The sequence below is a fragment of the Panthera pardus genome, unplaced genomic scaffold (genome assembly GCF_024362965.1).
Source record: "Panthera pardus isolate Hobbes unplaced genomic scaffold, ASM2436296v1 HiC_scaffold_2, whole genome shotgun sequence".
Lineage (NCBI taxonomy): Eukaryota > Metazoa > Chordata > Mammalia > Carnivora > Felidae > Panthera > Panthera pardus.
The window spans coordinates 147,614,738-147,639,371 of record NW_026526765.1 but is presented as its reverse complement, the minus strand read 5'-3'; the positions used below and the strand labels follow the sequence as shown (position 1 = coordinate 147,639,371).

Genomic DNA, 24,634 nt, shown 5'->3' with positions numbered 1-24,634 from the left:
GCAGAAGTAATTTAACTGTAATCAATTAAGATCACTTCTCTTTTCACATCCCCTTCCCCTCCGATATACTTCTTGCACCGGCAGTAGAGTGGCAATGCGTGCTCTGTGGCTTCGACTAAGGAGATATTGCATTTGAAGTCTGTTTACTGGCTTGTGTATGTGGTCTCAGTATCTTTCGTGTCCAGTTAAGTTACTGACTGTAGCTGTCCAGGGGCAGGAATAACGTCTAGAGACACTCTGGCCACCACCACGTCAATTCACTGTGGAATCTGCGTGGTACATGGCTCATGGCCCTCAGATCATTGCAGAAAAAGTGGCTCAGCTATACCTGAGGGCACAACGGCTTCCGTATTGGCAATAGTTTATGTTTGCTTCTGAGGTTTATCTTGCAGACGGGCTCCTTTAAACACAGATCCAACTTGGGTGTTTCTTTAAAAAGGCTAAGTGTAACCAGATGGTCTGCTTGTTAAAAAGCTGTCCACGCCTCACAGCATATGGATTTCAAAATATAAGAGGTGCTAAAATAAATTTTCAGAGACCAGGAGAGAAAGCTGAGTGCAAATGGGATGCAGAAAGTTTATTCAAAACGTTGATGAAGCTTCAATACACCAGTTGAACTGCAACTTTGAAAGTTGTTTTGGAACTCTTTGGTAAAAAAATAAAGGAGAAATTACAGACTTCTGATTTGGACTGATGCATAAAGGTACCATCTTTTGTCATTTTCAAGTTTATGTATTAAATAAAATTCAGATAAAAATTAATAGAAGGCAAGAGGAGGAAAAAGAGTAAAGAAATCAGGAGAAGTAATGCCGACTTTGAAAATTTAACTGTAGGGGAACCTGGGTGGCTCAGTCGGTTGAGCGTCCGACTTCAGCTCTGGTCATGATCTCATGGCTCGTGGGTTCGAGCCCCACATTGGGCTCTGTGCTGACAGTGTAGAGCCTGGAGCCTGCTTCCGATTCTGTGTCTCCCTCTCTCTCTGTCCCGTTCACACTGTCGCTTTCTCTCAAAAATAAATAAATGTTAAAAAAAAATTTTTTTTAACACAAAAATTTAATTGTAACGAGAAAAGGTTTCAGATCAAACCCAAAGCAGCCATTCATTAGGAGGAAGAGATAAATATCAAAGGGAAGGAACAGACAGGCTCTTGAAATGTTTGACATTAACTGGATTCAGTTAATGAAGAGGGGTGAATTTGATGAGCACATTGTAAAAGCATTTAAACTTCTTTCTGACTTGACATGAAATGTTGACAACATCAAAGACAACATGAAGCTCAGAATATTACCCCTGCAATAAGTAAGAATGTCAACAGGAACTGTTACTGAGTGTTCCCAATTCAGAGAGCGTTTAAAATCAGGCTCTGAGAGAGAAAACTTGAAATGCCCTGAAATCCATATCAGAAAACAAACTGGATAGCAGTGTCTCCAGATTTGATCATCTCAGTGTTCCCATTACACCACCAATAGTTTATCTAAATTATCAATAATTTAAAAATGAAGGGGAGCTGGGTAGCTCAGTCAGGTAAGTGTCAGGACTCTTGATTTCTGCTCAGGTCACGGCCTCACGGTTCATGACATCGAGCCCCACCTGGGGCTCAGCACTGACAGCACAGAGCCAGTTTGAGATTCTCTCTGTCCCTTTCTCTCTGCCCCTCCCCACCTCAAAATAAATAAATAAACTTTAAAAAAAATAAAGAAAATATTTCCCTCAACCTGCTCAAACCAGGATTAGCAAGCTGTCACACACAGACCCATGCTTCTTACCACCTGGTTTCCTCCCCTCCCCCACCAACAGCTTCATTAAGATGTGATTCACATTTAAAATCACCAGTTCATGGTTTTCTGTGTATTCACAGAGTTGTGCAACTATCACCACGATAAAATTTTAGAATATTGTTGTCACTCCCCAAAGAAGCTGCGTACTAGTTAGCAGTCTCTCTGGTTCAATCCTCTCCACTCAGCCTCCACCACAGTCCTGAGCAATCACTAATCTACTTTCTGTCTCTGTAGATTTGCCTCTTCGGGACATTTCTTATAAATGGACTCATATAATATGTGTCCTTTGTTCCTGGCTTTCTTTAATAGTATAGCATTCCTAAGACTCATCCGCGTTGTAGCGTCTATCTGTGTTGTAGTGTGTGTCCGTACTTTATTCCTTTTAGTGGCTAATAATCCATTGTGGAGATAACACTGTGTTTTATTTATCCATTTATCATTCGATGGGCATCTGAATTGTTTCTGCTTTTCAGCTTTTATGAGAAATGCTGCTATGAACGTTCCTGTATGAGTTATGGGTAGATACGTCGCTTTTCTTGGATACGTACCTGGGAGTGGAATTGTTGAATCTTACCGCAGCTCTCTGTCTCACGTTTTGCAAAACTGCCAGACCAGTTCCCAAAGCAGCTACACTTTTTTTACATTTGAGCTAGCATTGTCGTGAGGGTTCTGATTTCTCCACATCCTCCCTGGAACTTGTTGTACTCTGTGTTTTTCTTGGATGTGGATGTGAAGTGTTACTTTGCTGTGGTTTTTTGTTTTGTTTTGTTTTTTAGAGAGTAAGAGAGCATGTGCATGCTTGCATGAGTGGGGAAGGGGCAGAGGGAGAGACAGAGCGAGAGAGAGGGAATCCCAAGCAGGCTCCACACTCAGCACAGAGCCTGATGCAGGGCTCCAACCCACAAACCATGAGATCATGACCTAAGCCGAAATCAAGGGTCAGACGCTTAACGGACTGAGCCACCCAGGCGCCCCCTCACTGTGGTTTTGATTTCCCTAGTAATGTTGAGCATCTTTTCACCATGTGCTTAGTGGCTGTTCATATATATATATACACACACAAACATACACACACATATATGTGTGTGTTTCTTTTGGGGGGATAGATGTCTGTTCATTTCCTCTGAATATTTTCTAATTGAGTTATTTATCTTTCTATTATTGAGTTATAGGAGTTCTTTATATATTCTGGATACAGGTCCCATATTGAGGTTATCAGATGGATCATTTGCAAGCATTTTCTCCCATTTTATGGGTTGTCTTTTCAATTTCATGACAGTATCATTTGATGCACAAAAGGTTTCAATATTGGTGAGGTCCAATGTATCGATATTGGTGAGGTCCAATGTATCGGTTTTTTTTTTTCTTTTGTTGCCTGTGCTTCTAGCGTTGTATCTAAGAAATCATTGCCGTTAGGTCAAGAAGATGTATTTCTGTGTTGTATTCGGAGTATAGTCCTCACATTTAGGTTTATGATCCATTTTAAGCTGATTTTTTTGTGTGAGGTGTGAGATAGGGATCCAATTTCATCCTTCTCTGAGTGTGGATTTCCAGTCATCTCAGCACCATTATCAAAGAGACTTTTCTCTTTCCATTGAATCATCTTGTCATCCTTGTTGAAAACCAACTGACCACATGTAAGGGCTCATTTCTGGAATATGCATTCTGTTGCATCAATAGATTTGTCTTTCCTTGTGGGAGGGGCACATGGTCTTGATTACTGTAGTTTTGTATTAAGCTTTGAAGTAGGGAAGCATGAGTCATCCTACTTTGTTCTTTTTCTTTTGTTTTTCCTAAAGATTTATTTATTTTTGAGAGAGAAGAGTACAAGTGGGGAAGGGATAGAGGGTGGCAGGTACAGAAGATCTGAAGCAGGCTCCACACTGATAGCAGTGAACCCGATGCGGGGCTCAAACTCGTGAGCCGTGAGATCATGACCTGAGCCAAGTCTGATGCTCAACTGACTGAGCCATCCAGTTGCCCCTACTTTGTTCTTTTTCAAGATTGTTCTGGCTGTTCCCAGTCCTTTGAGCTGTCAGAATGGCTAGAACCAAAAAAAATAAAGAAATAACAAGTGTTGGTGAGGATGTCCATGTCAATTTTAGGAGCAGTTTCTCAATTTCTGCAAAACTCCAGTAGGGATTTTGATAGGATTACATTGAATCTAGAGTGTCGACATACTAACAGCCTGACCCATAAAATGGGATGTCTTTCTTTTTATTTGGATCTTTATTTCAACAGTGTTTTGTAGTTTTCAGTGTACATATTTTGCACTTCTTTGACTCCATTTATTACTAAGGTTTTTTTTTTTCTTTTTGGTGCTATTGTAGATAGATTTTCAGTTTCACATTCAGTTTATTCATAGAATAAAATTCACGGAAATAACAATTGATTTTTCTATATGGATCTTGTGCCCTGCCATCTCACTGAATTTCTTTATTGGATCTAATAGTTTTTTAACAGATTCTTTAGGAGTTTATATAAGATCATGTCATCTGCAAGTAGAGATAGTTTTACTTCTTCTGTTCCAGTCTGGATGTCTTTTGTTTCTTTTTCTTGGCCACTTGTCCTGGCAAGAACTTCCAGTACAATGTTGATTAGAAGTCTTTTTTTTATTTTATTTTTTATAATTTACATCAAAATTAGCTAGCATATAGTGCAACAATGATTTTAGGAGTAGATTCCTTAGTGCCCCTTACCCATTTAGCCCATCTCCCCTCCCACAACCCCTCCAGTAACCCTCTTTTGTTCTCCATATCTAAGAGTCTCTTATGTTTTGTTCCCCTCCCTGTTTTCACATTATTTTTGCTTCCCTTCCCTTATGTTCATCTGTTTGGTCTCTTAAAGTCCTCATGTGAGTGAAGTCATATATTTGTATTTCCCTGACTGACTAATTTCACTTAGCACGATACCCTCCAGTTCCATCCACATAGTTGCGAAAGGCAAGATTTCATTCTTTTTGATTGCCAAGTAATACTCCATTGTATGTATGTATATATATATAGGTATATATATATATATATATATATATATATATATATATACCACATCTTCTTTATCCATTCATCCATTGATGGACATTTGGGCTCTTTCCATGCTTTGGCTATTGTTGATAGTGCTGCTATAAACATTGGGGTGCATGTGTCCCTTCGAAACACCATACCTGTATCCCTTGGATAAATACCTAGTAGTGCAATTGCTGGGTCGTAGGGTAGTTCTGTTTTCAGTTTTAATGAGGAACCTCCATACTGGTTTCCAGAGTGGCTGCACCAGCTTGCATTCCCATACCTACATCTCTCCTACCAACCAACGTGCCAGTGGTAAATTCCCGTAGAAGTCTTGTTCCTGATCACAGGGAAAGCATTCATCCCTTCATGATTAAGCATGATGTTAGCTGTGTGTATTTCCTCGATGTCCTTTAGCAGATTGAGGAAATTCTCTTCTGCTCCTTGTCCTGTGTGTGTGTGTGTGTGTATGTGTGTGTGTGTTTTCAGGAAAGGATGTTGGATATTGCCAGATTTCTTTTTTTGAGTCTTGCAGCAATCATACAGTTTGTTCTTTATTCTGTTAATATGGTTTATTACATTGATTGATTTTCAGATGTTAAACCTGCGTTCCTGGGTAAACGTCACTTGGTCATGGTGTATAATCTTTTAATATGATGTTAGATTTGGTTTGCTAGGGTTTTGTTGAGGATTTTTCCATCTGTTTTCATAAGAGATAAAGGTCTTTGTCTGATTTTGGTATCAGACTAATGCTAGTCTCAGAGAATGAGTAGGGAAATTTCTTCCTTTTCTATATTTTGGAAGAATTTTTAAAGGATTGGTATTAATTTTTCTTTAAATGTTTGGTAGAATTTACCAGAGAAACCATCTGGGATTGGGCTATAATTTGTGAGAAGTTTTAAATCACTAATTTAACCTCTTTGCTTGTTATTCATCTGTTCTGATTTTCTATATCTTATTAAGTTGGTTTTGGTAGTCTGTGTTTCTTCTAGAAACTTCTAGAACTTAAATTATTCTTTGGTGCCATTTGCTTTCAGCCTGAATAACTTCCTTTAGTATTTTCTTACGAGGAATGCTGCTAGCAACGAAATCTCCTTGTTGCTGTTTGTGTGGGAATATCTTTTTCACCTTTATTGTTGAGAGCTAATTTTACTGGTCATCCTTGATTAACACCACTGCCTCTGGCCTTCATTATTTTGTTTTTAATATTTTTAAATTTTTTAATGTTTATTTATTTATGAGAGAGACACAGGTGAGTGGGGGAGGGGCAGAGAGAGAGGGAAACACAGAAACTGAAGCAGGCTCCAGGCTCCAAGCGGTCAGCACAGAGCCCACATGGGGCTTGAACTCACAAACTGAGAGATCATGACCTGAGCTGAAGTGGGACGCTCAACCAACTGAGCCACCCAGGCGCCTCTAGTAGACATTCTTGAATAAACATTTCTCTATTTGTTGTATCGACTTTAGAACAATCTCCAGATACTTTGAGTGGTTGTTAAAAAAACAAAAAAGGATTTTCACCAGTTACGTGGTTATCTTACTGAGGAGAGAGTTCACCCGGCTCCTCACAGGTCCACTGTAGATGTTTCTGTTTGCTGCCTGTTTTTGTAAACAGAGTTTTATCGGAACACAGTCCATTCACTTATCTGCTGTCGGTAGCCGTGTTCATGCCCCAGTGGCAGAGCTGAGTAGTTGCAACTGAGATCATGCAGCCAAAGTAGCTACTGGCCCTCAAGGAAAAAGTGTGCTGAGGCATGGCTGCGTTATCTTTCTATTCTCAATACGGAAAACAGTTCCGCTACAAAATGACATCTTGAAACTGGACGACAACCGGGGTGCCCGGGGTCTGTTCGGCTCCTGTTCGCGAACCTGCGGTCCAGGTGTCCTGTGAAGAGGGAATGGACGAGTGTGCCGTCAGAATTTCAGGAAAAGGAGGCGCCTGGGTGTGGGTTAAGTGTCCGCCTCTTGGTTTTAGCTCAGTTCGTGATCTCATGGTTTCCTGAGTTCGAGCCCCGCATGGGGCTCTGTCATGGGGCTCTGTGCTGGCAACGAGGAGCCTGCTTAGGATTCTCTCCCTCCCTTGCTCTTTGCCCCTCCCCCACTCACACTGTTTCCGTCTCTCTCAAAAAAAAAATACTAAAAAGAATTGCAGGAAAAGTTATGAAAAGTTGTGACAGTCAGTGAATCTGAAAAAAAATCATTGTTCTCTGCTTCCGGTTGTTTGTGGTACTGGACCCTTTTAAATTTTTAACTTTTTGTGATGGCTTTTCTTATCCTAAGTCAGTATTCCATTTCCTATCTGATTTAGTATTTTAAATTTTGTAATTTTTTTTCCCTGAAATGGCCCTGAATTACATAAGCGTCTTCCCCGTGGCAGGCTGGGGAGTGGTGTGACCAGATTCATGCTGTGGATTTGTGTTCTCTGAGCTCAAGTGTTCTATTCACTGTATTCCTGAATTTTTAGCATGTCAGCTTGTCAACTGACCTTCATTTCCATTATATGTCCTTGAAGTTGCCTTTTGTACGTAAACAAGTAGATCCTGTATGTCTCTGGAGTCACTGGCTTGACCTGCCAGTTGCATCTTTATGAAAGGGCCTGGTGTGGGCTTCACCTGGGGACATGGTATGGGGCAGGCTCTGGCGGAGGGGACAGCAGGCTGGACAGGATGTTGAGGATGGCTGGGAGACCAAGGCGGTGGTCAGGGGGGAGGAGGGTGTCTTTCACCTCGCTGCACCTCCTGATGGGGTTCTGACTTTCTAGGGCGAGTAGGGTCTGCTCTCTCTCAGAACCTCTAGAGCCAAACCAATCTCAAAGGAACTGCAGGTAGAAAGGTATGGGGTGTCTGAGTGGCCCTGGAGTGGTGGGTCATAGGAGTGACCTTCTTTCTTTCAGCACTGCTTTAAAGGACACTGCATCTGGCTGACGCCTGACATTCTCAAACGGGATGGCAACTGGGGCGCCTGGAGTCCATTCGGCTCCTGCTCACGCACCTGCGGCACAGGTGTGAAGTTCAGGACCCGCCAGTGTGACAACCCACAGTGAGTTGGCCGCGCTGTTTCGCGCCTTCCCGTGTGGTAGCTGAGGTCCCCAAGACCCCTCCCTGGCTGACCCTGTCCTGCAGGGTTCCTATGGCTGCACACCACTTGTGCAGAGGGTGTCCTCCTCACCATTCATGGGACAAAGCAGAGACTCCTAGAGGAGAAGGTCATGCAGCCTGCAGTGGCTGAGCCAGGCCTAGAGGCTTGGAAACCTGGTCTCCAATTCTCTGGCCAAGGGCCATTCCCCCAACCTGGCCCACACCCTCTTCTAGACACCAGCTTCCTCTGCCCTTCTTGGTCAAGGGCATGGAGTAAGGTATCATAGAGACAGGGAAATGGGCATAAGGAGGAGGGCCCTCTCGGGCTCCAGGATGCTGGGAGCCTGAGCAGGGGAGCCGCTGTCTGCAGTCAGGCAAGAGGCAAGGTCAGGGACATGCCATTGCAGGCATGTATGGTGCAGATCGCCTAGGGAGGCTGCCCCTGGGGTCTGCCAGCTCCCACTCCCAAACAGGCTCCTCCTCCTGCCTCCCATGCATACCCAAGGCCTTGTGCTGTGTTGTCCTCCACCAGGGTCCTTGAATCTCCCCCGTTATACCCCCACTCTGTGAAGATCTCTCAGGTCTGTGCCCTTCCTTATTCATGCCCCACCCCTCCTCCACCTTGCCTCACCCATGGTGATGTGCCCATGGGCTCCTGCAGCTCTGTGAGGCTCGGGGTGCATCAGTGAGCCCCGAGCCTCAGGCAGCCTACCTTGTAGGTTTATTGTGGGTGCACATACAGTAATGTGAGCTGAATCCCTCCCCCTTCCACGTAGACAACAGTTCACTCAGGTTTCCGTCTTCCCAGGGAGGCCCTGCTGCTGCCAGGGGACATGTGGCTTTTGTCTCTTTCTTTGGCCTTTTCAGTATTTTAAAGATCTCAATTCTCCTGAAAATACAACAAATCTGGAATTTCACGTAAAAAAAAAAAGAGAGAGAATCTTATTTCCAGCTTTCAGACTTTCAAAGCTTCCAGCTTTCATTGCAACACCAGGCCCAACTACAGGCTAGCGGTGAATGGCTTCTGGAGCATCCAGACTCAGCCATCTTCACTCACGTCCTCCACCCACCTGGACCCCCTCAATGTTTGGGGGTGGGCCCCAAACCCTAAGCCTGAGTCCTAGGCTCATCACCCCTCTCTGGGTTCTACCATGGTCTCAGCAGGAGTTGCATATGACTTTATGTACATCTGTGTTTTTCTCAGGGGCAGGTGTCTGGCTTCACATCATCTTCTCAAAGGAGCCTGTGACCCCCAAATCTAAGCCCTGCAGGTCTCTGAGGCCTGTCCAGACTCTGGACTCTGCAGCATTTCTGGTTGCTCTGGTTGGCCAGGCCCTGAATTGGCCCCTGGGGTGCCAGAGGGGGACAGCAATCTAGGCTCTGGGGAGAGGGGTCAAGTCCACATTGGTCAGGAAGGGACCCACGACCTGGAGTCCAGCATTGGAAAAGCCCAAACCTCAGGGTCACCTGTGCTTAGGGCCAGGCACTCCAGTTGGTGCTTGGAGAACCCTAAACCTCATGCTTCTGACTAGCTCCTACCCAAGGGCTTCAGGCCCCATCCTGGTCAGGTGCAAAGTACCCTATCCCCAGCTCCTTTCAAGCACCCCTGCGGCTACTATACCTGCCTCGGGATGAGATTCAAGATTGACAAGACAGGAAGTTAGAACCTCAGAGGCCCTGGGGTGCTGGGTGAGGACAGCAGAGTTTCCGTCCCCTGGCATGGCCCTGGGGGCAGCTCACACAGGCTCAAGGCTAGGGAGGGGGGTTCCACGTTCTGTCCTTCTCCATCTGGGCACTCGAGGGAATTTTTACCCCTCTGGCTGCCCCAGCCTCCTTGGTGGCAGCAAGGGACAGGGCAGCAGTGACAGGAGCTGTCTGCTCACACAAGCTATCATGCCCGGAGATTAGCCAACCCCTGCCTGGTGCCAACACTCCCTCCACATCAGTGACTGTCAGACAGCGTGGATGCCTCGGCAGGAACTATGAAAACTGTTTACATCACCATCAGTGGGGGACCCGGGTAGCTGCAGGGGGCCAGAGCACCTCAGAGCCCCTGGGCTCCACACAGCCTGTTTGTCAGCACCTCAGATGGGCCCCACAGGCCTCCCTTTCATGCATTCTCCAGAGGGTGACTGTCTGTCCTTGTGGCTCCCTGCACTGCTCCACAGCTTTTCCTAAATACTGGGGCCAGCGTGAAGACACCTGCACAGTTCACAGCCAGCCCTGCTCGCTGGACCCAGTGCCTCTCTGTCACCAGCTCTCCCCACTTGTGACTGCAAAACCACAGGCAGTCTAGCATCTGACTCTTTGCTTGTTCTTCCTCCCCGACCACCCCTGAATTCTCCAGCTCACTTTCTGGTTCAAAGTTAGCGTCGGTTTCCGTTGGAGTCAGTAGGCCTCCTTCTTGCTGTTTCCCAGAGAGTCACTGGGAACTGGCTTCCCACACCTACACCCCCTCCCGGTGATGCCCTCATTGGTGTCCTTCTCTGCGGTCCCATCAGTGGCCTTGGTGTGAATCTCAGAGCTGCTCCTCCTTTTCACCCTCCCCATCCAACACTGAGGTTTCTTGTTTCTCTCCCCACACATTTCTTGTATCATTCTTTCCATGGACTTTCCTCCAGAATGTGGCATGCGAGGAGGGCCCTAGGGGAGTCCCTTTTGTTGTCCACTCTGCTGTGCCGCACGTGGCTGCACTTACCACCCCGCCACATGCACAGAGCATGACCTTTGCCCGAGTCTCAGGTAGGACCTCAGGTCCTGCCATGCCTGGCAGATGGCGGCCCTGAGGCCCCCAGCTCCTCTGGGGGTGCAGTCCACCCCACTCCATCACCCCGCCTGCCAGAGGCACCTGCTGGCCCACAGCCAGAGCCTTTTCTCATCGTTGCCATGCGTGGGGCCAGGCTTTGTGGATGAGCACTGCTTAGAGTCTCTGCGGTGGAGGAAAGCCAGTGAACCCAGTGTCCACTGCATGCCTGACCCTTGTTGAGAACTCGTGCGCAATTGTGCGGTTTCAGATTCTCTGGTTTTGTGCGCGATTCTGCCCGGCTGTGAAAGAGACTCCCCCAGCTCCTCCATCTTGAGATTAATGTCCCAGTAATGGCAGAACCTTAGCCAGTCAACATCCCACTGTTGGTTCATAGTCATGGCGACAGGAGCTGAGGGGTAGGAGGGCGCCCTGGGGCCCAGCTAATGCTCCTGTGACAGGGCAGGGCTGGGTCCCGTCACTCTGTGGAGCTGCCCCCCCCACACACACACACCTGAGACTCTACCTCTCCTCCTGGTGGCACCGAGCTGCAAGGCTTTCGCTTTCTTTCCCAGCCCAGCCAACGGGGGTCGCACCTGCTCTGGCCTTGGCTATGACTTCCAGTTGTGCAACCCCCAGGACTGCCCTGACACCCTGGCTGACTTCCGCGAGGAGCAGTGCCGCCAGTGGGACCTGTACTTCGAGCACGGTGACGCCCAGCACCACTGGCTGCCCCACGAGCACCGGGATGGTGAGCCCCCAGAGACAGGGCCAGCGGGTGCTCAGCTGCTGGGTCCGGGGCACTGGTGGGGCACAGCTCACACCGTCCTGTGCTGCTCATGCCACCATGGGCAAGCCACTGGCTATGCCAAGCTATCAGCGGAGCCCACCCTGACCGCCGTAGCTGCCAGGGCCAGTCCTGGCATTTTAAACTTACAGCTCCAGTTCCTTCTGGGCCTTGGGCAGGGGTGGGCGGGCGGCGGACACAGGCCTGCTGTGCTCTCTCCATCACCCGTGTGTGTGTTACCCCAGCCCAGCGCCTGCCACAGGCCCAATTCATACAGTCCAGAGAGTGGGTGCCAGAGCAGACAGGGTCCCCCTCTTGAAGGGGGCATGCAGTCTGGAGGGAAAGGCTGTCAGAGTCTCTGGGATCAGCGCCAACGTCAACCTGGCTCTGTTGGGAAAAGGTCTTCCCAAATGCAATAGCCCAGGGTCAAAGGCCCCAAGACAGACACACCAGGGGGGTTGAAGCCACCTGCCCCCTTTCGCTTTCTGCCCCAGTCCCAGGGGCAGAATCCTAAGAAGACCCTCGAGAGAGCTTCTCCATTGCATGGTGCTTCTCTTGAGCAAACCTGGGAGGAAAGCGAGGGGTGCAGCCAGCCTGCCTCACCAACACCCCACTGCTTCCCTTCCAGCCAAGGAGAGATGTCACCTCTACTGCCAGTCCAAGGAGACCGGGGAGGTGGTGTCCATGAAGCGTATGGTGCACGATGGGACACGCTGCTCCTACAAGGATGCCTTCAGCCTCTGTGTGCGTGGGGAGTGCAAGGTGAGGGCCGTGAGGCCAGCGGGGGGTGGGCATAGCTCAGGGTATCAGCTTTGTGGGGTTATTGGGTGGTCTGAGGCTAAGCGTGCATAGTGTCAGAATCAGCCTGGAACAAGGCACATCCTGGAGGTAGGACTGAGTAGGCACAACTGATTGTAGGGTCACAGAGGCTGACTTCCTTCTTGTCTTGCTGAGAGATGAGATCTGCAAAGAAGTCTCCAGCAGAAAGCTTGGTGGAATACCACAGGCACCCCAGCCAAAGGGGGTGAGGCCAGAAGAGCAAGGAGGTGGGGTACGGGGCCACTGTACCTGTGCCCAGGGCTTCTCTCCACCCACATGGCGCCTTAGCCCACTGGAAAGGAGGCTCCTGTCTGATGCAACGGCTGGGCGGCCAGGCTTCACAGTCTGCTCAGGTGGTGAAGCCAAATCCTGAGAAACAGAGAACAGTGTCTCCTTAATTCCCGCAGGGTTTTCATTAATGGAGGTGACTGAGTGACCCACAGAGAGGTCAAACCTTTGAGGAAGAGTGTGTTACTTATGTTTCCTGAGGGAAACTATGCAGGGCCACATGGGGAAGCACCAGATTTGATCGGGAGGTAGAAGGGAGTGGGGGCAGCTTAAGCCAGAGTTTTTACTGGTGCTTCCTTAGGAGAGGCAAGACAGAGCAGGAGAGACAGTTGAGGATTAGTATGAATAATCCAGGTAGGTTCCGGGCTGTAGGGGTGGTCCCTAGTTTCTTGGTGCCTGGCCTTAGGATGATTTCAGGCAGGGGAAGGATCAGCTTGTTGCGTGAGAGGCAGATAAAGGGAGTGATTGCTGGATTGTTGGTTTACCTATGAAAGGCGTGCCCCCACACCAGCCCTTTGCTGTTTCCAAGAATCAGCGTGAGGGAGGGGCGGCCTCTTCCTAGCCAGCATGTTCTTAAAGATGTCAGAGCACAGTTAGAAGAATTTCAGAAACATGACTAACATGAGCCATAAGCATCATGCACAATCGAAGAACAGACTTAAGTATTTCATCGATTAATGGAGATTTTGAAGGAATAACAGTAGGATGATAGATTTTTGCATCACTTGAAATATATATATGTCCACATATATATATGATCATATTGCAAATGTTAGAAAACAAAGGAGACAGAAGGACTGGAACCACACAAAAGTCGTGGGCAGCAGTAAGATGAAATACCGAGTCCTCACAATACATGGGGATGTGCAACCCTTCTTCTGAAAGAATCTCATACTGGGTCAAAAATAATATCCAGGGGCGCCTGGGTGGCTCAGTCGGTTAAGCGTCCGACTTCGGCTCAGGTCATGATCTCACGGCTCTTGAGTTCGGGCCCCGCGTCGGGCTCTGTGCTGACAGCTCAGAGCCTGGAGCCTGTTTCAGATTCTGTGTCTCCCTCTCTCTCTCTGACCCTCCCCCATTCATCCTCTGTCTCTCTCTGTCTCAAAAGTAAATAAACGTTAAAAAGAAAAATTAAAAAAAAAAAAATATCCAAGTGGATGCTGTTAATTAGGGAATATCCAAACGCAATGACTCAGGAAGGTGGAAAGTGAAATGACAGCAGAAGACGTGTCAGGAGAATAAAGATGTACGCGCGTGCGCACACACACACGCACACGGAGCAGGGAATGAAAAAAGTATCAAGGATTAAGCGAGGCCCGTGGGGTCATTTTGTTTTGATAAAGGGCGTAGGCCGCTACCCTGAGAAAGTAATAGCATGCTACCGAATAGGTCACCCAAAAATGGCACTGAGAGAGGCAGAGATTGAATTAGCTAACATCTTTCCTGATCTGATGACTCACACATAGGATTTCATCACAAATGGGGAGGGAGGAAACAGCACCTCGTTAGCTCTGCGCCCCTCCCTGTGTGACAGATACCCCAGCACCTCTACCAGTGTCTCCCACCCCGTCTTGAACCGAAGCACAGTCCAGCCGAGAGACCTCTCTGTGCGTGGACTTAGCCGGCAGCAGCCTCACAAAGCCACTCAGAGACATGAGCCATCCCCAGCCTGAGCGGTTAACCCTGGTAGGATCTCAAGCGAGATTTCAGGCCCACATGAGGACCGTGGTCTTCGTTTGCCATTTCTACTCTGTTAACCCTTTCTACTCTGTCCCCGTGTCATTCTCCCCGCTAGCTCACACCACTGAATGTCAAAACAGTGTCTCCTGAAGGTCTGTGGACACTTGTCAGACATGGAGGCTCCCCGAGCCGGGGATGGCGCTCGCCTGGGCCTGGTGGTCGTGCCACCTGATGAGCCGACTGGCAGGTGCCCACAAAACTGCTCCTCTAGATGGCAGGCAAGGGCCTTGTCCTGTCTGCTGTGATTATTAGACAGACCTTGGTTTCAGAACTAGCAAAAGATGGGGAAATAAATGTGTCTGAGAATTAAGCAGATAAAGACAAGCCATTTTAATATCTCTCAAGTTCTGACAGATCAAGCAGTAAATTTATTCTGTTTTCCTTTTGCTCACCTTCTGGGACTCTCAGAACAAAGTCTCAGTTGGAGCAAGTCCTTTAAAATGTAGCATGCTGCTTCCATTTTTCCTCTGTCCAGATAGCCTCCTTCCCTTCCAACCAGCTGAATTTCTAAATTTTTTTAAGTTTATTTATCAATTTTGAGAGAGAGAGAGAGAGAGCTGGGGAGGGGCAGAGAGAGAGGGAGAGAATCCCAAGCAGGCTGTCAGTGCAGAGCCCGACCGACACAGGGCTCGAACCCACGAACCGTGAGATCGTGACCTGAACCAAAACTAAGAGTGAGACACTTAACTGACTGAGCCACCTGGGTGCCCCTAACCAGCTGAATTTCTTTTCTTTTCTTTCTTTCTTTCTTTTTTTTTTTTTTAACCAGCTGAATTTCTAATTTGTGTATTGGGTTGTGCACAGGCTGCACGCCTTTTTAGAAAGAGTACGTGAACCAATAAAGAGCTTCTAGATCAGAGCTGGTTCTCATATGGGCTTCCGAGTCCGGGAGTCTGGGAGATCGCCTTCCCAATGCTGCTTGGCTCCTGGCACTGGTGCACATCTGCGTTGGCACCCACTTGCCTCTACGTCTCTGAGGCTTTTTGCGTCTGGTTTATTCTGTAGGAAACTGAGCAGTGACCGCCCTCAGGTGAGAGGCTGTGGCAACCCTTCTTCCAGGGAGTGTATCATCCTGGCCTGAAAGAGCGTTCTCCTCTCCCCTGCTCCTTCCCTGAGGAAGGCAGCCTGTGACTGTTTGCAAGGACCAACTCCTTCCACCCAGTGACAGCCCCTGTAGGCTGTGTCACAGACGTGTCACAAATGTGGAAACAAACTCTGAATTGGATCAGTGTGCCCCCTGAGACCATACACCTAGAAATGGCAGGTGCATCTCTCAGCTAAGGCTTCTGCACCTGTAAAGACTCATGTTTCCATCTGGTCTCCACCCCTCCCCCAGTAGATCACATTGTCTTCCTTTGCTAATTTTTCCCCCCTCAGGAATCATTAAAATAAAAACCAGCATGTTCATTGTATTGATTGTTTTTCACCTTGCTCACTTCCAAAAACTATTCCAGAGGCATCGTTGGATATAAAACCAAAGATCATTAACATCTAGCCACACCTTCAAAAATGATCATGAACCACTGCTCTGTAACCCTCTGTGGTCTAGAGCCCCTGTCCTTAAAGGGCCTTGTAAGATAAAAGTCAGAAATCGAAGAGCAGAGGGAGAAGTGGGTTTCTCCAGAGGTAGGTGGTAGGATGACCCTGAGGGGGAAATTGGCTCTGAGCTTCCTGGCAGCCTAGACAAAGAGGGAAACGTGTGATACTGTGGCTCAGACAGGCAGAGGGAGCAGACCAGTTCAGTGGAGAGCTTGTCTTCCTTGGCTGAACTAGGAGAAAGTAGCCTCAGGAAGCATGTCAGGGCCACTGTCCTGTGGGAGCTCCTTCCCTGGAGTTTCCCTGGCCCCAGGAATGGTGTGCTGCCAGACCTCCGTGGAGTAAGAGAACCTGAGTTTGTTACTATTTTTCCAGGTGGCGCTGGGTGAGGGAACATCCCTGCTCAGTGTGGAATAATTTTTGACACTGGAGTGTGGGCAATGTTGAGATGATTTGTTGGAAGAATGGAGGCAAAATTTTTGTCACCAATTCTTGTCACCCCCTGTCCAGATACCCTGGAGATAGACTAAAGGGGACATTGTGTTCTCAGGGCAGTTTGAAGGCCAGGGCACACAGGCCTGAGCTTTGGGTGGGAGCATGGCCACCCTGTGAGAAGGGCAGAAGCCAGGTCTGACTGACAGCCATTGGGACAGAAATGTTCACATGGAGGCTAGCTTGCCAGGCCAGGCTAGCCTTGGGAGGTGGCCCTGTTTGGGCTGTGAAGAGCCTTCTGAGGTCACACTGTGCAGATGAGCAAATGAGGTGCAGTGAGGGGCTGGGCACACAGGGTCTCCTTCCTCTGCATCGGAAACTGCTAAGGGAGGTGCAGACCTGAGCTTCAGAGGTGGCAAATCAGGCCCCAGGGCCCAAGTGGGGAGGGCTTTCAAGTATGCACTGTCCCCCCTCCTCTGCAGAAGGTGGGCTGTGACGGAGTGATCGGCTCCAGCAAGCAGGAAGATAAGTGTGGCGTGTGCGGAGGGGACAACACCCACTGCAAAGTGGTCAAGGGCACATTCACACGCTCCCCCAAGAAGCTCGGTGAGTGAGCCCGTGCCCCCGGCCCCCGGTGCCTTAGTGTCTGCAGCACCTGGCAGGGCGCTGGGGTGGCCGTGAGTTGGAGGGAGAATGCTAACACAGGTACAGCTTGAGCCAGGCCCCAGGGTGGATGGGGCATGGAGGCCGGGTCTCAGGTGTCAGGGCAGAGAACACCGACGTGCAGGTGCACAGGGCAGATCTTAGAAGTGTTTATTTGAGAGCAAGGGGTCTGAGTCCATTGCTCCCTGCCTCTCTGCTCCAGCCACCAGCTGGCTTTCACAAGACTTTCCTGGAGTACGTAGCACAGACGGCGAAGCCACAGGATGGGGCCGGGGAACAGGGGTCTCAGCCGACCTGAGCTCTGGGAAAACAGACCTCTGGGTGGGCCTGAAGCAGGCGAAATGTACTCTGTCTGAAATGTAGAGAAGCCCCTCTGGTTTGCCTCTTCAAAGAAGGCCGTGGCCTTCACTCAGAGCCGGTGCTGGGGTGTGGGGATGACCCTCTCCATGGCCCCACAAGAGCCCAGGGGTCTTCAGTCTGCAGGTTAAGTGGCTGAGGTCCAGGAGGCCAAGCGGTTTGCTGAGGGCCTCCCTCCCAGACATGGCATCTTAGCTCCAAGCCCAGGCCTGCCTCCAGGAATCACAAGGATTCCTGCCAAGTTTTCAGCAGAGGAGGCCAAGGGAGGGCCTGGGATTTGAAGGGGTGTGGAAGGGCCTGGGCCAGCTGGGACACAGTAACTCCCCCATCGGGCCTTGTCTGGGCTGGCGGTCAAAGCCCACAAAACATGGGGCCCTCTGGCCCCTCCTCGTGTCATCTGCATTCCAGTGGCCTCCTCCGTCTCATTTCGCTTTGTCTCCCCACATCCCAACAAAGGTTACATCAAGATGTTTGAGATTCCGGCAGGAGCCAGGCACCTGCTCATCCAGGAGGCAGACACTACCAGCCACCACCTGGGTGAGTCCCAGAGCCCAGGCGATGCAGCGTCTCTGAAGCCGAGCAGTTCTGGGGATGGTTAGTGGGCCCAGGGGTCAGAGGTCAGGCTCCCCTGTCCCTGGCTCAGCCCACCTGGGAGATCTTTCCCGGGTTCACCTCCTGCTGGAGATCAGAGGGCTCCTCTGGCAGCCGCTGTGGGGAGGACAATGTGTCTAAAACATGCCATACCCCCAGCCCACAGAATGGTGACTGCCTACCCCCTCCTCCATCTCAAGGCCCAGGGGGAAGGCCCTCCTTCCCTGACCTACCAGAAGGCAGGCAGATTTTGCAGGCAGAGTCCTGGCAGCAGCCCCCACACCAATGAGAAGGCACCAGGGCCGGCCTGAGGATGGGCTCACAAACTGCATTTGCATATTTTCGATTACCTTAATTTTAATTTTTTTAATGGTTATTTATTTTTGAGAGAGACAGAGACAGACTGTGAGCAGGGGAGGGGCAGAGAGAGAGGGAGACACAGAACCCGAAGCAGGCTCCAGGCTCTGAGCTGTCAGCACAGAGCCTGACGGGGGGCTCAAACCCATGAACCACAAGATCATGACCTGAGCCAAAGTTGGACACTTAACTGACAGAGCCACCCAGGTGATCCCTCAATTGGTTTAATTTTAAATTCAAGAGATTCTACCTGGAATAGGGATTTCTGGCATCTCTTGAAAGTGTGGATGTTCTAACAACTCTTCCTCTTCTCATGTGGCAGCCCCTGTCTGCCTGTGCCCTCTGTGCCCTCTGAGACGGCCTCACAGGGCTTCGCCCATCCTCACCCCACCTGCTGAAGACACCTGGACCCTACCTCCTGGGTAGTTGTGGGCTGGAGTCCGAAGTGATGCCAGGGGGCCACTGGGGAGATCCTGGACAAGTTCCTTCTCCCAGTTTGGGCCCCACCTTCCTCCTCATGCTCTGGAGCCCGGACTGGGTCAAGGGCTCCCAAACTGCCACTTCTGGCACCCCCAGTGACACACGGCAAACACACCACTCTCTTATTAAAAGAGAGCACATTTTTCTTCCTTCCCTATTTTAAGAGGAAGCTTTGTATTGCTACCCAAAATGCAAACGCAGTACCACTTGCCTTAAATGGAAGATGAATCTAAAAGTTGATTCCCAAAAGAAAAGACACTTCTATCTAAAGGGTTTCCAGGGTGCCTGGGTGGCTCAGTCAGTTAAGCGTCTGACTTCAGCTCAGGTCGTGATCTCAAAGTTTGTGAGTTCAAGCCCCACACTGGGCTTTGTGCTGACAGCTTAGAGCCTGAAACATGCTTCAGATCCTTTGTCTCCCTTTCTCTGCCCCTCCCCTGCTCACACTATATCTGTCTCTCTCTCTCTCTCAAAAATATATAAACATTTTAATTAATTAATTAATTAATTAATTAATTAAGGGTTTCCTGCTGAAGGCTCCAGGTCTGAGACCTGGTCTCTCTGCACAGGAGGAGCCAGGGTTGGTGACCCGCTGAGGACCTACTGGCACCTGCTGAGGCTTTCTTTTATGGTGTGGACAGAGAGTGACAGGAGACTCGTGCAGAGAACGATTTCCTCATTCTGTGATCGTGGGATATTCATGCCTTGCTGAGGCCCTCCTAAAATCAACAGCGCCCCCCTAGTAGCTGCCTTCCACACAGTGGGGAGCATGGGGCTTCCTGGCCTGCTGTTTCTTGTCTCCTGAACACCTATTTATCCAGGGGGATTGCCAGTGGCCCATGCAACCCCCTGGCCAAGCCAGGCCTCTGAGGATGTGTGGGGAGCTGATGGGACACTGTGTCGGGGTGAGAAGACCCTGTTTTTCAGCTGGACATATGCTCACCCTGTGGCAGGAAGCCCTCACCCCGCACTGGTGTGCAGCAGATGCCCTGCGCCCAGAAGGCTGGGGCGGGGTGCAGGGGGTAGTGGCTGTCCGAGTAGGGAGGTGGCCCTGACAGCTGCTGTGTGAAGCCCCTGCACCCCTGCGGCCTGTGGGGGCAGATCCAGGAAAAGACCCTGAGCGAGGCAAAAGGGTGAAGGTGGAGGGAAATCTAGTTCTGGCTGAGCAGCAGAGGGCAAGGTGGGCTCCCAAGGTGGTTTGGGCCATCACTGGCACGGACCCACCCCTGGAGAAGGGGAGCTGGGAGAGACGGGGCTCTGCTCCCCACTGCTCCCCTGACCAGTCCAAACTTGTGGACCCTGCCAGCCTCTCCCCCATGCTCCTGGCTCCTGCCCCTGAGTGATTATGGTGAGGGGCTGTCTTCTGCCATTCATAGCCGTCAAGAACCTGGAGACAGGCACATTCATTTTAAATGAAGAGAATGACGTGGACCCCAATTCCAAATCCTTCATTGCTATGGGCGTGGAGTGGGAGTACCGGGATGAGGACGGCCGGGAGACGCTGCAGACCATGGGCCCTCTCCACGGCACCATCACCGTTCTGGTAAGTCGAGGAAGGGACCAGGCCCACCGCCCCCTGGCTGCCCAGTGGGGGTGCAAGCAGGCCACCGGAGGAGAGGTGGAGGGGGTGCCTGGGAACCCTGGACCTCCCTGCATCCTTCAGGCCACTCTCTGAACAGCCCCCCCTGGCCTGCCCTTGGGACCAAAGGTCTCTATTGGTGTCTGACACGGAGCCTTGAGACATGAGACTCTGGGGTCGACTGGGTGACCTCAAACTCTGCCCTCTGAGGGTTTCAGTTTTCCCCTCCAAACGATATTCACGGCCACCTCTCAACAAGCCTATTTATGTCCGCCATCCCATCCAAATCTTGACCCAGGAATGACCCGCAGGATTCAGGCCATTAGACCACCAGACCCAGGTCACACTGGACTTTGTCCCTAAGCAGGACTAGGGACCCCAAGTCTTCTGAGTCCAAGGCCGTTCCTGGTGATAGAGTCCCAAGGGGGCTTGATGTTCTTGGGTTTTTTTTTAATTTTATTTTTTTATTTATTTTTAATGTTCCTATTTATTTTTGAGAGACAGGAAGAGGGGGAGGGGTGGAGAGCGAGGGAGACAGAGGACCCGAAGCAGTCTCCATGCTGATGCAGGGCTCCAACTCATGAACCATGAGATCATGACCTGAGCCGTAGTCAGACACTTAACTGACTGAACCGGCCCCAGGTGCCCCTTAAGATTTTATTTTTAAGTAATCTCTCTACGTGGGGCTCGAACCTATAACCCTGAGATCAAGAGTTACATGCTCTACCAGCTGAGCCAGCCAGGGGGCCGGGGCTCTTGATTTTTGGATCGCTCTTTGAAAGTTCATTTAAGTTGCACAAGTGATGCATTTTATTTGTGAGAAACGTAAAACACTAGAGATAAGGCTCAGGGCCCTTTAGCCCCTCTGCTAAGGCCAGTGCCCCATGGCACCTGAGCCTACCACCCAATACCAGAGCGTCCACCCGTGGGGCCAGCATGTTTTATGTATGCGTGTCACTCTGCTGACCTCACCTGCAGGGTCTTGCCAGCCCCAGAAGTGCCCATGGTGACCTGACTGTGCCCATGCATATGCAGTTGGGCCTCGGTATGTGTTGTGTCTGTCCTGGCACATTCACCTGCTTGCCAAAGTGTATTTGTCATCCCTGTGTCAATAGTGGTGGAGTTTTCATGGACATTCACAGTCATGTGCAGAGCAGTGAAGGATTTGAGTCATCCAGCATGCACGTTCTCAGCCAAGCTGGCACAAGGCTCTGCTCCCTGTAACCAAGGGGCCTGTCCCCACTATGTGTGCTGCCACGTTTTTCACGTTTTTTTATTTGGGGGGATGGTTCCACTGTTTAAAAATGGCCCCAAGCTTGGGGCACCCAGGTGGCTCAGTTAGTTGAGCATCCAAGATGGGCTCAGGTTCAAGCCCTGCATCAGGCTCTCTGCTGTCAGCAAAGAGCCTGCTTCAGATCTTTTGTTCCCCTCCCTCTCTGTCCCTCTCCGGCTCCCCTCTCACTCTCAAAACTAAATAAGCATTAAAAAAAATTTTTTTAATGGCCACAAGCTAGTGCCGAGTGCTGTCAGCTGTTCCTGAGCACAAGAAGCTAGGTGGTGTGCCCTGCAGAGGAAACACGTGTGCCAAACGAGCTGCATTCAGGCCTCAGTTCTAGTGCACTGGCCGTGAGGTCAGCATTAATGTCAACAGTATCGAGGAAGGTGGCTTTAAACAGAAACACACATAAAATGAGATTATGTATTGACAGTGAAAGCATCCTGATCCCTCGCAGGACCCTAGCCCTGTGCTCCCGTGAGAATTCAGCGTTCTGGGGTGCTTTCTAGAACATAACTAACCTCACATAATGAGAGCCGGCAGCTCGTGTGCCTTGGCGTGAGTTTCTAAGCTGGCTGCCGAGGAAGGGTGAACAGTGGGGCAAACACCTTCGTGGCCATTTCTGGGCACAGGTCATCCCGCAGGGAGACGCCCGGATCTCACTGACGTACAAGTACATGATCCATGAGGACTCGCTCAACGTAGACGGCAACAATGTCCTGGAAGACGACTCTGTGGGCTACGAGTGGGCCCTGAAGAAGTGGACTCCTTGCTCCAAGCCCTGCGGTGGAGGTGAGGGGCCCCAGAGGTATTCAGGGCTGAGTGGGAGGGGTCTTCTGGGCAAAGGGCTTCCTGAGCCCACAGTACTCCGCTGCCTGCCTGACCTGAGTGAGGGATGTGCTAGGTATGAGCAGACTGGCCCCAGGGGCCAGAGAGTGAGGCAGTGGCCTGCCTGGGAGGGAGCAGAGGGTAGGCAGGAAGGGGGTACTCAGGGCAGCAGGCAGCCAGAAGGGCATGTGGGGGCTTGGATGTCACCCATGTGGACCTGCATCAGGGTGACGGAGGGGCTGGCCTGGCGGGAGGAAGGTTGGTGTGCAGGCGCTTGGGTGGATTACCACAGCCTCACGAGGCAGGTGACAAGGCAGGTGAGGAGGGACTTGGGCCGTGCTGGGGGTGGGTGAAGGGGCCCCCTCTGCGGGCCTTTGTTCATTCAGAAAGGTGTCCCTGCCCTCCTGGGGCAGGACTTCGTGCAGAGCGACCCCACCTGCCCTGGACCTCAAAGAGTCCACAGTTGGGTGGGACAGACAGGCAGGAAGTTCTGGTCCACCCCATGTGGTCGCCGCTCCCTGGGAGCTGGACGAGATGAGAAGCAGAAGCAGGTGGCCAGGACAGACCTCCCTCAGATGCCACATGGGGTCCCACATCTCGAGGACAGAGAGGAGTTTACCAAAGTGGGGAGACCCATCCTGGGGCCCAGGCAGGTAGACGGCTCCTTCTGGAGTGCTCCCACCTGGGTGGATGGCACCCCAACATTCTGTTGAGCCTCCCTGCCCCCCTGGAGTTTTTCAGCAGCATGTCCTCCTGACTCTGTCTCCTATATGTCTCTTGGACCCATCTTCCCAGTCCTGGCTCATTCTTGCTCCCCAGCTGGCCCTTGTGTGTCCACTGTCACCCCCAGAGTGCCCTATTAAAGGTCCCTTGCTGGTATCCCTTCCTGGTGTCATTAAGTTTTAGCAGCTCCCTCTGCTCTTGGGAGAAAAACAAGATTCTCCTTATGGCCTCTGTGGTCCAGGCAGCTTGCTGACCTCTCCCACTGCACTGGTGCCCCCACCCCTTGCTCACCAGGCCCTGGCCACACTGGCCTTAGCTGCTTTTCCTGGACATGCTGTGTTCCTGCCTCAGGGCCTTTGCACAGGCTGCCTACTCCCCAGAAGCCACTCTACTGCCCTCTCACAAAATCAGCATCCTTCCATTCTCTGCTTTCTGGGACACCTCCAGACACCCAGATTAGAGCAGGCTGCAGACAGCCCCTGCGACACGGACACAGTCACATTCTCTTGTGTCTTACCCACAGGCTAGGGTTTTGAGATCTTGCAGTTGCTGACATATTGGGCTCTACAGTTCTCGTGGGGGCTGCCCTGTGCAGTGTAGGATGTTGAGCAGCATCTCTGGCCTCTATTTGCTAGATGCAAGTCACACCCCTTACCCTGAGTGGTGACAACTAGGTGTACCAGATATTGGCAGATGTCAAAATTGCCCCATTTGAGAACAGCTGCCCTAGGCTATGGTGGGAAGAGGCCATGTTTTTATGTTTAGCCACCTCCGGGCTCATCCTGAGTCCTCAGTGCATGTGAATTCAAGATGGATTAAATGGCTAAGTGATGGAGAGGAAGTAGAGCCTTCCATTCTGCCCCAGGGAGGCAGCTTAGAGTCCAAGGAACAAGATGGCCACTCTCCCTGGGCTCTCCCCTCGCTCCCCTGGGGTACTGGGTGGACACTAGGCCGCACGTCTCCAAGGCCTGCCTCTGGCACACTGCCCCACCTCCCACCCCATCAGAAGGCTAGGCTGAATGGGGCTGAAGCTGCTTCTCCACACCCCCTGGAGGCCGCACTTGCCCCATGAGCCCCCTCGAGCTCTTGTCTTCAGGCTCCCAGTTTACCAAGTATGGCTGCCGCCGGAGGCTAGACCACAAGATGGTGCACCGAGGCTTCTGCGACGCCCTCACGAAGCCCAAAGCCATCCGCCGGGCTTGCAACCCACAGGAGTGCTCCCAGCCAGTGTGAGTTCCCCGGGGCCCCCCGGCTCTCCCAGCCCAGGGTCCCATGAGACAGGAGAAGGCAGACCCCCGGGGCTCCTGTGGAGGGAGGTGCGGGTTCCAGGCCCTGAGCAGCTCTGGGCCTCACATTCCCTGCGACGTTTGGTGGATTCTTTCTCCCTCCCCCCATTTCATGGAGTCTAAGATGTCATAGGCTGTATGGTGCATCCTTGCCTCGGACCTGCCGCGCTGAAACTATACCACGCATCTTAGACGTTGTGACGTGTGGTAATGCTCGCATGGGAAACTGAGGCTCAGAGGGTACTGGCCTTGCTTCTGGTCCTGTGGTAGATGTCTCCCAGGCAGCTCATTG

The 24,634-nt window shown here is 50.7% G+C and overlaps 1 protein-coding gene across 1 annotated transcript in view; it reads left to right on the top strand.

The window, feature by feature from the left end:
• Positions 1–24,634, top strand: part of ADAMTS2 (ADAM metallopeptidase with thrombospondin type 1 motif 2) — a 242,979-nt gene that overhangs the window by 204,030 nt on the left and 14,315 nt on the right. The window contains exons 11-18 of the mRNA XM_053907583.1: positions 7,677–7,822; positions 11,179–11,354; positions 12,019–12,152; positions 16,688–16,811; positions 17,682–17,762; positions 20,027–20,193; positions 22,138–22,297; positions 24,153–24,285. Coding sequence (XP_053763558.1) covers positions 7,677–7,822; positions 11,179–11,354; positions 12,019–12,152; positions 16,688–16,811; positions 17,682–17,762; positions 20,027–20,193; positions 22,138–22,297; positions 24,153–24,285 — 1,121 coding nt within the window. The remainder of the gene's footprint in view (positions 1–7,676; positions 7,823–11,178; positions 11,355–12,018; positions 12,153–16,687; positions 16,812–17,681; positions 17,763–20,026; positions 20,194–22,137; positions 22,298–24,152; positions 24,286–24,634) is intronic.